General features: G+C 39.5%; 1 protein-coding gene across 1 annotated transcript in view; it reads left to right on the forward strand.

Annotated features, from left to right (window-relative positions):
• MAN1A2 (mannosidase, alpha, class 1A, member 2) overlaps nucleotides 1-13,395 on the forward strand; it is a 141,631-nt gene that overhangs the window by 27,849 nt on the left and 100,387 nt on the right. Inside the window, exon 2 of the mRNA XM_009892633.1 lies at nucleotides 2,942-3,197. Within this exon, the coding sequence (XP_009890935.1) occupies nucleotides 2,942-3,197 (256 nt within the window). The remainder of the gene's footprint in view (nucleotides 1-2,941; nucleotides 3,198-13,395) is intronic.

Genomic DNA, 13,395 nt, shown 5'->3' on the forward strand with positions numbered 1-13,395 from the left:
TGATCCTAAATGGTATGACTTGTATTTTTTCTCTTTAGGCTAGTCTTTTGCCACTTTGAAAGTTGTTTCTTTGCTCTGCAGTTAAGGGAGAGAAGGACTGTTACTGTTCAACAGTGTTAATGAGCTTGGATTTGATAGTCAAAGTGACAGCTCAGTCCTTCATTTTTTTTAATTGTTTGAGAGAAATATAGATGTGACATGGGTCACATTGAGAAAAGGGACTGAAGAACTTCAGTTTGAACGCCTGTCAGTCAGTGCATCTGTTAAAACATTGCATTGTACTTCTGGTACTGAAATTTGGATAGATGATAATGCTGGTTTTTTTATAATGATTTTTTTTTTAAATTTGAAATTAAATTAAATTTTAAAATTATAATTTGTTAAAAATATAAACCTAATAGCACTTCAGAAAAATGTAAGGGCTAATAAAACACTCTTTGTGTAACAATGCATTTTGCTGAGAGCATTTATGTTATATTGCCATGGTTTCCCACCGCATGCTATGCACATTGGCCTATAAACTGGGAAGTTATTTTCTGGATGACATCAAGTGATGTCAGACTTTGTCAAATTGAGAATGAAATATATGACTAAAAAAAAGTCTCTATTTGAGCTTCTGAGCCCAAGCTAAAGACTGGAACGAAGAGGTTTATAAATTTTAACCTAAAAATATCCTAGATGCTTATGAGATGGTAGTCAGAGCTAGTGCACTGGGTGTTTGAGCTGTGAATTTCTGGAAATAAAAGCTTGGATTATTGCACTTTGACTAAGACTCGGCTCTTCTTAGACAGAGGACTGTAACAGTCATAAACTTTACACAAAATGGACCAGTCTGGTGGAATTGCTCCGATACTATGGTATTGTAACTATGCAAGTTACTCAGATTTATTCTTTGACCTTTTTTGTAAAGGTGAAGCAGTGGTCGATAGTAGACATGACATGATCTTAATAATAATATGTAATTAATACATACAAATACTTAATGGGAGGATGCCAGGGGGATGGGAGTAGTCTTTTTTCAGTGGCACCCAGTGATAGGACGAGGGGTAATGGGCATAAACTTGAACATAGGAAGTTCCATCTTAACATGAGAAGGAACTTCTTTACTTTGAGGGTAGTGGAGCACTGGAACAGGCTGCCCAGAGAGGTGGTGGAGTCTCCCACTCTGGAGACATTCAAAACCCGCCTGGACGCTGTCCTGTGTAACGTGCTGTAGGTGACCCTGCTCTGGCAGGAGGGTTGGACTAGATGATCTCCAGAGGTCCCTTCCAACCCTAACAATTCTGTGAATTCTGTGAATTCTGTGAATTCTGTGAATTCTGTGAATTCTGTGAATTCTGTGAATTCTGTGAATTCTGTGAATTCTGTGATCTTGATCTGTGAGATTAATAAAACCAGTTCTATTATATTTGCAGAGCTCAGTAAGATCTGTCTGTATCCCCAAATATTCCAGCACAGCACCCCAGCAAGTTACTTGAAATTTGTTTGAATCTCTGGAAACTTTATCAGTTTATCATAGAATTTTTCAAATACTTTTAATAACCTTTTTAGGAAAAATATCCCAATTTAAATATGCAGAGATATTCATATTTTTGTTGTCAGTGTTTGGTTAACAGTTGTCAATGTTGTGTTTTGCTTTTCTGTAAACTTTGGATTGGCTTTTAATTGCAATTGGACTAGAGGATTGCTGTAGGTCCCTTCCAACTGAACTATTCTATTCTGATTCTCACATATCAAATGGTGATTGCTCCTTTTCATTGGAACATTTTCAGTATACTGGAAAAACCATGTCATGTGGGTCAAGTGGCGCTGTTCCTCCTAAAAGCAGTTAGGCTATGCTTGTTGTTTCTTTCATGGCTTGCTGCTTGTCTTCCTTCCTTTCTGTTATCCACTGTCTGCTCCTTAATGCACTTTGAGGAAAAAGTATTTTTGCCTGGGGGAGGAAGCAGGGAGGGAGTGTGTTGGGTTTTGTAACTAAGGCTTGTTTTAAATCCCTACAACTATTTTGGCTTACATTAGTCATTGAGCAACTCTATATTTTAAAGAAGCTTGAAAAGGTTATGTTATATTGAGAGTCTGATGCGTATCTTTCTGATGCCTTGAAATATTTTAGGACTGGAATGGGCCATTTTTGTCTACTGTTAGAATAACCTGTTGTTTAACCCAAGCTTTAAAACAGCACTCTTCATTTTGTGTGTGAATCTCAAAACTTTTACTGATTCTTAAAGATCATGATGGAACATTGTGCTTAGAACCGAGATGATACCGGTTTTGTTGACAGTGAGTTTCAAAACCATGCTTTACTAAAAGCTCTTACATTCCTAAATGGCTTTATAATTAACTCTGCATTTAACTTGTGAGGTTTATGGACCGTACTGATTGGAACAATGAGTTCTGAATTCAAGACAAAACACGCTATGATGGGGTTTGCAGCTCTTGCAGCTCATACCCCATTGTTAACAAAAGAAGTGACTACAATTTTTTTGTAGTAGTTACTTCATGTCTTGACAAGTTGTGTATGATGTGTTTATTGTGCAGAAGGTTAGAGAGAGGGCCCTTCTGGTTTTTTGTTTGGTTTTTTTTTAAACTGAATGATTGCTAGATGTGCCTGTGTACACATCCTGTAGTTCAAGTACAGGATGTAGGGCTTTTCCTTTTCTGAAGCCTTGCATAGACAAGCAAAGATGCTGAGATATAATCTAGAAAACCCCTGGGATAAATTTTTCTGCAATAATGTTGCTGATGTATGTGCTGTTCTTTTGGGGTTCATGGCAACAACAGTGTAGGATTGTGCTCTAACATAATTCAGTGAACTTGTGTGAATCATTAGAATTACTTAGAGTAAACCAACTTAGGATGTGGCTTCTGTTTTGAAGCTGCAGTTTGTTTATAAGCGATGTGTTTTTAGTAATGAGATGCTGACTAGCATTTGTGTCTCTAGAGAAGAAGAGGAACGTCTGAGAAATAAGATCCGAGCAGATCATGAAAAGGCTCTGGAAGAGGCTAAGGAGAAATTGAAGAAATCACGTGATGAGATTCAAGCTGAGATTCAGACAGAAAAGAACAAAGTAGTGCAAGAGTTGAAAAAGAAAGACAGCAAGCCACTGCCCCCTGTTCCTTTACCAAATCTTATAGGGATAAACAGTGGAGAACCAGCAGACCCGGATATCCGAGAGAAGAGGAACAAAATTAAAGAGGTAAAGATGATGATGATGTGGTCCTACCCGTTCTTGTATCTAATAGCATATTTATATGGTGTTTCATTGTCGTTATGATTTATATTAAAATGAAAAGAAAAACAGGACTACAAATCTTTTAAATAAACAGAAAGCCAAAAGTGTACATCAGGTATTAATGAATATCAGCATTATTGCATGTTTTTTTCCCTGCTGTTGGGGTGTTAATATTTCACTGGATAACAATTAAAAAATCTTTTAAGGATTTCTTCAACTTAGAGGTATGGGTTCAAAGTGTGTTTGTCATTAGCATGTGGAACAGCAACAAGCACATTTTTAAAGCAGAGCCTGACTTTATCAGGGCCCATTCAAAGACTGGGATGTGTCAGTGTCATGGGATATTTTCAAAGGTTTAAAAAGTGGTTTGAAAAGATAGGAAAAAAAAATTACCTGCTGCTAAAATTTGCAAATTACCAAACTATCACATGCATTTCAAAGGAAGTTTTAAATGGGTATAAAAAAACCCCTAGGAACTCATTTAAGCAGATTGCCTTATTTACCTGTAAAACATTCAAATTAAGATGTTGGCTTAGGCTTTTGGTTCTGTGGCAGCCTGTGCTATGGGAATTGCTGTTTCTGGTCTTATCCTTTACGCTCCTGGTTGACCATGAGATTCGTTGCTCTCTTTTGCCGTGGTGATCCTAATGTCTGTTACTATTGCCAGACACTTCTGAGTCTGTACTTCAAGCTAGCATGGCAGAAACATTATAGTGCCTTCTTTTTATTTATTTTTTTTTTTCAATCTGATTAGTTTTACGTCTAAAAATCGGGTTAGTAAGCGGGAATGGTTCAGGCCAGAGGTAGACAAGCACAGGCTCTGTAATTAAAGAACATCCAGGACCGCAACTCTTAGTAGTTACATCATCTAAATCCTCTTTTAAATTGTCATCTGAGTTTAGTTAGCTCATAAAAATAAGTCAGTCATACAGCTGTCCTTGTAGTAGGGAGGAGTTGCAGCTGGATTATGTGCCATGCCGTGGGTAGATCACCCAAGTTGGAATTTTACTTTGAATGTTAATGATGACTGGATGAAATCCACTCTTATCAAATAATGAACAACAGCTTATGATACATGAGTGACATAGCATGGAGCTGTATCACTATTTGAATCTCTCAAGCAGCAAATCCTTCCCTGGAAGGTGTGCCTGTTCTGTTAGTGACTGCTGCAGAAGCACTTTTGAATGAGAGTTTTGTGTGGAATATTGGACCTCCTTGATCCTTCTTGTTTAGGGCTGTTGTTCAAAGGACAGCACCAAATTGTGGATTTCAAAAGGCTCTACTACTATTTAAAACTATGTCCTCAAACATTTTCAGTGAGAATATACAGAGAATCTTGCTTTTCAAAATGTCTTCTCTATGTTGAAGATGAACAGTGAATGGTATGGTCGTGTAGTTGTCAATACTTCTTAATTTTAAATACAGATTACTGTACTTATATACCCTTGAGTTTGCCACTGATGGATTTAATTGGTAGAGTAAAATGGAGTTGACCAAGTGATGTGAAAGTGCTGAGCACAGCGAACAATGAAGAACTAGCTGGAAGAAATCAACTAAATTTCCTATAGGTCAAGCCTGGAATTGGAGGGAGGGTTGAAAATTAGTATTTGCATTTCTGAGGCTGTTTTGTCAGAATGTAGACTGAGAGGAGATGAGAAGCTATAGGTTAATACAGAACGGTAATTTTCTTGGTGACATGAATAAGTAATAAAGTTTGGACAATTTTTGCTGATCTAAATATGAAGGTGTAGCAACTTGTGAGTAAGGAATCTGAGGTAGTTTAACTAATAGCTCTGGTGATCCTTAGTCGCAGTTGCCACAAATCTCATGCTGTAAAAGTCTTACTCCTTTTTTTGGTGATCAGCCTACATGTGAGTCACACTGACAGGCTGTTTTTTTTATTGCATAACTTGTTGATGGCTCCTGTTGTGATTTCTGAAGTGTAGTGTTTCATAGCCAGAGCAAAGATTTTATGGGGCTGGTTATTAGGTGGGTCAATACTTCAGTTAGCATAATCATACCTTTGTACTGAGCAGTCTTCAACAGTGTGACCACTGTGCTTGAACAGCCCAGGATCATACTATCATGACTGAACTTTTTGTCTTTCCATCAACTGCCTTCATTGAGTCAATCTTGTTAGTACTGTGGCTATCAAGCAGTCTCCAGAATTTTTAAATTCTTTGATGGAGGACATCAGATTATCACTTCTAAATCTAGGTGCATGAAGAGGCAGAATACAGGAGTAGAAGGTCTGCTAGTGATAATGCTGAAGAACCCATTGTTTGTACATTGTCATTTTTGTTTGGCCACTGTCTACTGGATTTTGGCATCTGCTATGTTGCAATGAATAACGTGGCTGAGACAAAACATGTATCGACAGTGTCAGATGAATAATATTTTGCCTGAAACCTGTTTTTGACAGCATCAGATGTATCACAGAAGGCTGCAGTGATTCCAGAGATTCCCAGTGCATTTTGAAATGTTCTGTGGTCATCGCCGAGGTTTTCTCTCACTTTTTTGTAACCAGTGTAGACTAATAAAAATAGTTTTCGTAGATGAGGTAGAGACTTAACCAAAAAAAGAAAAATTTCCAGGAGACAGTCTCTCTAACATAGTTCTACACTTAATTTATGTAACATTTCTGACATGCAACACATTATAGTTGTCTGGATTGAGAGCAAAAATATAGCACAGAGAAGCTCCTAGCTCTTTAGAGGCTGCGTATCTGGCTTCAAAATTCCAGGTGGTCCTGAGAAGGCATTTGGCTCATTGCCTTGGTTTACTCTGAATTGTCCTGATACATGTTTGTGAAACTTCACTTTCGTAGAGTAGCTTTAGACTGCTTAAATTCACAAAATTAATGAATTTATACAGCCTATTTCACCTAGTATCGAATGGTGAAAAACCATGTAGAATTAGGCTGACTGGAGACAATTTGTAACATGCACATGGCTCTCTACAATTGGGAAAAAGACTGGAAAACTTTCACATGGGGATCTCGTGTCTATCATTTTTACAGAAAATTTGCTACTACTTTTTCTTTCAAAAGAACAACTTGAAGTCTTTTTTTAACAGATCTTTGCATAAAAAGTGGTTTTGCAGTACTTAAATATTTTAAGAATACATATTTTGATTTTTTTAAAGTGCATATAAAAGTAAAAAGAAGTTGTATAATGCTCTTAAGAGAGCTTTGTTAAGCATTTGAAAGCTTTATATAATAGGAATGTTTGCTGAGCACAGAGAGGGAGGCTTTTTAAGGTCATGGAATACACCAGGAACAGAATCTGCATCTCTTGGTTTTGTTTTTGTGTCTTTTGCTTCTGATATTTATATTTAGTGTTACACTGTGTTCTTAATTGTAACTAATTCACAGAATTTTATAATTTGTCTATATTATTCTAACAAGCTATTAATTCAGATATTTCAATAAGGACCATTCACGAGTTGGCTGATTATTTTAGATGCACAGTAACAACTTTGAGAAGCAAAACTTTTCCACCTGCTTATGGTACATGCTTTGTAGCACTTCCCTAATATATTAGCTTGCTGTTCTGGCTTTTAAACCTGCTGTAGTTTTTAATTAACTGGTATGAAAAGAATAAATGCATCTGAAAATTATTTCTGCTGCTACACTTTAGCTTTGTATTAGTATTTTAGAGATTTTTTTCATACTAAGTAGAAGATAAGAAAATGGTTTTATAAGAGTAGATGCAACATATAATTTTCAAAAAATTTTTGAGATGTGTCTTTTTATTGTGGTTAATGCAAAGAAATTAAGAACAAAACTCATCTTTTGAAAGTCATTGGCTTCCTCTCCAAGTGAAATTAGATATAAATTACATGAGCACTTGGAATTTTTGGCACTTAATTTCTATTATTATGTCCTTTAAATGGTGTTCAGAACATGATTTTTTTTCTGCAGTTTCAGTATAATCATTACGTAGTGCTCTTTTTTAAAATGAGTTTTGTTTTTTTAAGAAGCTAAATTTTACCCAGTCAAATAAGGAAAATTTTATTTTTCTTTTCACCCTATTCAGGGATTAGGTTTTCTTTCATTTCAGCCTAAGATTTCACAGTATTACCTTATTGCCAGCGTTCATTTTGGATACTTGTTAAAATAGTGTATTTCGTGCAATAATGGTACTAATCCCATGCAGGATATTCTATGTATACCTTGTTCTAAACATTGAAATGTTTGTTGTTTGTTTTGAGTTTTTAGGTTGTTAAAGTCCATGGGTGTTTGCTCTGAGAAGTATTGAAATTGTGGATGCGTGAGCTTTACATACAAGTCAGTATGTAGTACATTACATGCAGTATCAGTTTTACATATGTACTGACTACAGAGCTCTGGGGGTGATTGTCAGGGACCTGGGGGGTGGCCTGGGTCCTGGTCTCCTTGTTCCTGCCAGTAAGGGGAAAGGGTGTGAGGAGCAGGGCACTGGCAATGCACACCAGCAGGTGGTTGTGGAGCTGGTGGTGTTTTGGGGTTCTACAACCATGGGACCCTGTTTGTGGGGTCTGCCTGGGAGAGACGGGATCCACCACACTGAGGCAGGACAAAGACATCTTTGCCAGCAGGATGGCTGATCTCCTAATGAGGGCTTCGAACTAGGAATGATGGGGGAGGGAGAGAGTGACCAGCAGCCCTGTTGAGGGAGTGAACTAACAGAGTGGATGAGCAGAGGGCCTGCAGTGATGTGACAGAAAGGCTTCACAAAAGCCTTCAGCAAAACAGGGCTTAAGTAGGGTCACATCTAGCATTTGCGTATAAGCAAGGAAGTGCCTACAAGGCACCATTATGGAGAAATCCCTAAAACCCTTTCTGGGAAATCAGCATGCCAGGGTACCTCTCTGAAGTGTGCGTACAGTAATATGTGCGGCACGGGGGACTAAACATGAGTCAGAGATCTGTGTGCATTTGCAGGGCAGTGATCTTGTTGGGATCACGGAGATGTGGTGGGATGACTTGCAGGACTGGAGTGTTGCAGTGGAGGGATACAGACTCTTTACAAAGAATGGGCCAGGAAAACAAGGGGGTAGAGAGTAGCTGGAGTGCCTGGAGCTCTGCCTGGGGATGGATGATGAACCAACTGAGAGCTTATGGATAAGGATTAAAGAGCAGATTGGTATGGGTGACATTGTAGTGTCTGCTATAGGTCACCTGACCAGGCATAACAAGTGGATGAGGCTCTCTACAGGCACATTGGAGCTCTGTCATTTTTGCAGGCCCTGGTCTTTATGGGGCACTTCAGCCAGCTCAGTATCTGCTGGAGGCACAACACAGCAGGGTGTAAGCAATTCAAGAGCTTCCTGAAGAGCATTGATGACAACTTACTCCTCTAAGTGATAGTGCAGCCAACGAGGAGAGGTGCTCTGCTAAACCTCATACTTACAAAGAAGGAGGGGTTTGTTGGGGATGTGAAGTTCAAAAGCAGCTGTGGCTGTAGGAACCACGACATAGGAACCACGACATAGTGGAGTTTAGCAAGTTCACAACCCTGAACTTCAGGAGACTGGACTTTGGCCTCTACAAAAATCTGCTTGGTGGAGTCCCTTGGGATAAGACCCTGGAGGGAAGAGGGGCCCAAGAAAGCTGGTTAATATGGAAGGATTGCTTCCACCAAGCTCAAGAGCGACCATCAGGAAGTCAGGCAAAAGTGTCAGGAGCCCTTTCAAAACTCAAACACAGAAAGGAAGCATGCAGAAGGTGGAAACAGGGACAGTGAACCTGGGAGGAATGCAGAGATACTGTCTGATCTTGCAGGGGTGGGATTAGGAAAACCAAAGCCCAACTACATGTGAATCTGGCAAAGCATGTCGAAGGCAACATGAAGGGCTTCTCTAAGTACATGGGTGACAAAAGGAAGATTAAAGAATATGCGGGCCTGCTGCTGGATGAGTCAGGGGACCTGGTGACAGAGGGCGTGGAAGAAGCTGAGGTTCTTTTTTTTGCCTCAGTCTGAACTGATAAGACTGGCCTTCAGGAATCCCAGGCCCTGGTAACCACTGAGAAAGTCTGGAGCAAGACAGACTTACCCTTAGTGGAGGAGAATCGGGTAAAGGAATGCTTAAGGAAACTGTACATACATAAGTCTATGCACCATGATAGGATGTACCCAGGACTGCTGAGGGAGCTGACTGATGTCATTGTGAGACCTCTTTGTAATCTTTGAATGGTCGTGGTGATTGGGAGAAGTGGCCAAAGACTGGAGGAAAGCAAATGTCATTCCCATCTTCAAGAAGAGCAAGAAGGAGGACCCAGGGAAGTACAGGCTGGTCAGCATTACGTCAATCCCTGGGAAGGTGATGGAGCAGCTAATCCTGGAAACTATTGTCAGGCCCATGAACAATAAGAGGGTGATCTGGAGTAGCCAGCATGGATTGAAAAAGGGGAAGCCATGGTTGACCTGCTTGATAAATTTGTACAATGAAATGACTGGCTTAGTAGATGAGGGGTGAGTAGTGGATATTGTCTACCTAGGCTTTTGGCACAGTCTCCTGTAAAATTCTCTCAGAGAAGCTGATGAAGCATGAGCTGGACAAGCGGACAGTGAGGCGGGTTGAAAACTGGCTGAATGGCTGGGCCCAGAGGGTGGTGATCAATTAGTTGCTAGATGTCTGTTTGGAGGCCAGTAACTAATGGTGTACCCCAGAGGTCAATACCTGGTCCGATTCTGTTCAACATCTTTATTATGTGGATGATGGAACAGAATAGACCCTCAGCTAGTTTGCTGACGACAAAACTGGGAGGAGTGGCTGATATGCTAGAGCATCAGGCTGCCACCCAGAGGGATGACAGGCTGGAGAAATGGGCTGACGGGAACTTCATGCAGTTCGATAAGGGTAAGTGCAAAGTTCTGCACCTGGGGAGGAACAACCCCATGGCACCAATATATGCTGGAGGTCAACCATCTGGAAAGCAGCTTTGCAGAAAAGGACTTGGGGGAGTCCTGGTGAACACCAGGTTGAACATGAGCCAGCAGTGTGCCCTTGCAGCAAAGAAGGCTAATTGCAACCTGGGCTGGATTAGACAAAGTATTGCCAGCAGATCGAGGGAGGTGATCCCTCGTCTACTAACCACTAGTGTGGCCACACCTGGAGTGCTGTATCCAGTTCTGGGCTCCCCAGTACAAGAGGGACATGGACATGCTGTAGAGTGTCCCACAAAGGGCCACAAAGATGGTTAAGGGGCTGGAGCATCTCTCATCCCAGGAAAGGTTGAGAGGACTGGGACTGTTTGTCCTGGACAAGAGAAGGCTCAGGGAATCTTACCAGTGTATATGAATACCTGAAGGAGACGGCAAAGAGGACAGAGCTAGGCTCTTCAGTGGTGCTTAGTGACAGGACAAGAGACAATGGGAACAAACTGAAACACAGGAGGCTCTGTCTGAACATCGGAAAACCATGTTTACTGTGAGGGTGACCAAGCACTGGAGCTGGTGGCCAGATAGGGTGTGGAGTCTCCCTACTAGGAGATATTCGTAAGATGACTGAGTGTGGTCCTGGGCAGCCTACTCCAGATTAACCTGCTTGACCAGGGAGGTTGGACCAGATGACCTCCAGAGGTCCCTTCCAACCTCACCCATTCTGCGATAGGATGATGTTTGTTGGCTAGTCCTTGTCAGCTGGAAAAAAAACTTCTCCAGAATCTTACATAAGTGCAGTAAAGTAAACTTATGAGTGAAATAGTTGTTATGTTCTAGGTTTTAAAGATAGCCTGGAAAGTCTGAGTTCTCTGGAGCTTTTGTTCTATGGCTTGTTCTGTATTTGCTGTGATACACAGTTATGTAATTAAGGAGTGCTAATTGTACATAGACTTTTTTAACTTGCTCCATCTGACACCTGCAGAACAAGTTGCTGTTTAGTTTGGATGCTTTGCGCAAGTGAGTAACAAGGTCTCAGTTGGGAAGCTGGGGACATTCTGACTTGAGTTCTTTTGCCAGTGGACTTACTGTGACCTTCAGCAAAAGTTCCAGTGTATCCGCTTTTAAAATGTGACTTCTAAGATGGGAGAGGTAACTTCTTAGAAGGGGAGGTAGGAAGATAATTTATTTAATATTAGTAGAGGCAATTTTGGAAATACATTTAGAAATGTGCCGAGAAGTGATTAAAATATATTTCATGGTCTCTGGATGATGCTCACGAGGCTGCTAATAATGTTGAAAAGTAAGAGGTTGTTTTATAAGCAGCAAAACTAATGAATTCCTATGGATTTTTGACCTAAATCCCCTTATACCACCCGCTGCTCCTCATGCACATGTTGCTGTGAACGCCCTCTTATCTTTCTTTTTGACTGCATGAGTTGCAATGTGTTCTGTGCCTGGTTTAGAGCTACCTGCATGTTAATGCTGCCCCTCTGAATGAATAAAAGGTTGGATTATATCTGCCTTCCTCTCAGTTGGGGTACTAGTTCGTGTCTGTCTCCCTTACCTAGCCACAGATAGACTTTTTTTTCTTTTTTCCCCCCACAAAAAGTAGAGGTCTCAAGTATCTGGTTCCTCCAACTCTGTAAAATCAGGTTTGAAACGAGACAATGGATTCAAAGGCAAATGTGCAGAAGAAAGAAATACTTAAACATGTAGAGGTCTCCTCATGCTGCATAACTCCTCTTTTCATGGTTACTATTCATACAACTTCCAATGCTAATCTCATTTGTTTTTTTGTCATTGCAGTGTTTCTGATCTAGCCAAGTAGTCTGCCTTCTGTGACTGTGGAGCTTTTTTTTCCATCATCTAAACCTGATTTAGAACAATTTCGTTATTGCTGACACTTTACACTCTCTTTGTTTTCTTGGTCAAACTTACTTGGACTTCTAGTTGGTTAGGACGTCAGTTTTTAATAATATGTGTCTGTTGTGTTAAGACTTTTGCACTGTATTTTGTAGCTCACTGCTCCTGGCTTTGATCCCAATAAAAATGAAGCACAATTAAGTATTTTGACCTATCTTTTTCAGTATTTAAGATAACACTCCCTGCAGTGTGTGTATAAAATATATATGCATACACATATTTTATATATACGTGTGTGTATATATAAAATGTTATTGTATCTATATATGTATACGCACATTGTTTATTAAGTGGGGTTTGTTTGCACACTGTATTCTGTGTTCTGGATCCTCAAATGTAATTCAGCATGTTGAGAACAGCTAAGTTGGCTTTAAATTAGTTTTACAGCACTTTTTTAATGCTTATCTCATTTTTACTGAATGAGTGAAATCTGTGTAAAGGAAGGATGGACTCCTTTTGATCAAGCCTGTTGGTAAACTAATTTTCAATGGATACATTAGAAGGAAAATTGTGCATTAGCACTTTTACCAGTACAGGCAAGTTAGGAATGGCCCTGCACAAAGTTGTGTCCCAGCATGTTGGGATGATTGTATAAAGAACTCATTTTACATTTGTAAATCTTTAATTTATGCACATGAGAAGCTTTGTAGCTTGGTCTATTTATTTTGCTCGGACAGAAGGACAAAAATAAAGCTCCTAGTGTGGATGGTGCAGTATTTCAGCTGCATGTCCTGGACAGATTGCTTTCATTGATAACTTAAAATGTGCTGCTAATGAGGAATGGAACTTTGTGTGTTTGAGGATATTTAAAAAATTAGTACATTTACTCAAGTTGTAGCAATTACAGAATTCTCTAGCACTCGTGCATTATTGGAAGCGTGTTAAAAATTCAAGAGGATCTTCATTATTAAAGATGTCTTTTTCCAGACCATTGTGAGAACAACTTGTCTTTCAAGAATGAACCAGCACATTTGCAGTATTTAAAATTCATAAATGCAAAATAACATCAAGCAAACAAAGAAATATTTCACTTCCCTGATATAATCAGCCATATTTCACTTCCCTGATATAATCAGCCAAACAAAAATGAGCAAAACACAAGGTAATTTACTTATCTTCAGAACTGGGTAAATGTAAAGGCTCCATGATATCTGATTGACTTTGCTACTGTACTTTTTAATTTTGTATTTGATGTGCCATTTATTCCTGCAGAAATTTGGGTAGCAAAAATTATTAATTATGGCTAGATGGAAGAGACTTCTGTATTAAACTATAAAAGATCTGTTGTACAAGTGATAATGTGTATTTTGCAGCTATGGAGACTTTGATTAGAAAACAAGAGCATCCTCTTAAATAGAGTAAAAATTTTGCTA

This window comes from Charadrius vociferus, unplaced genomic scaffold (genome assembly GCF_000708025.1).
Source record: "Charadrius vociferus isolate BGI_N301 unplaced genomic scaffold, ASM70802v2 scaffold301, whole genome shotgun sequence".
Classification (NCBI taxonomy): domain Eukaryota; kingdom Metazoa; phylum Chordata; class Aves; order Charadriiformes; family Charadriidae; genus Charadrius; species Charadrius vociferus.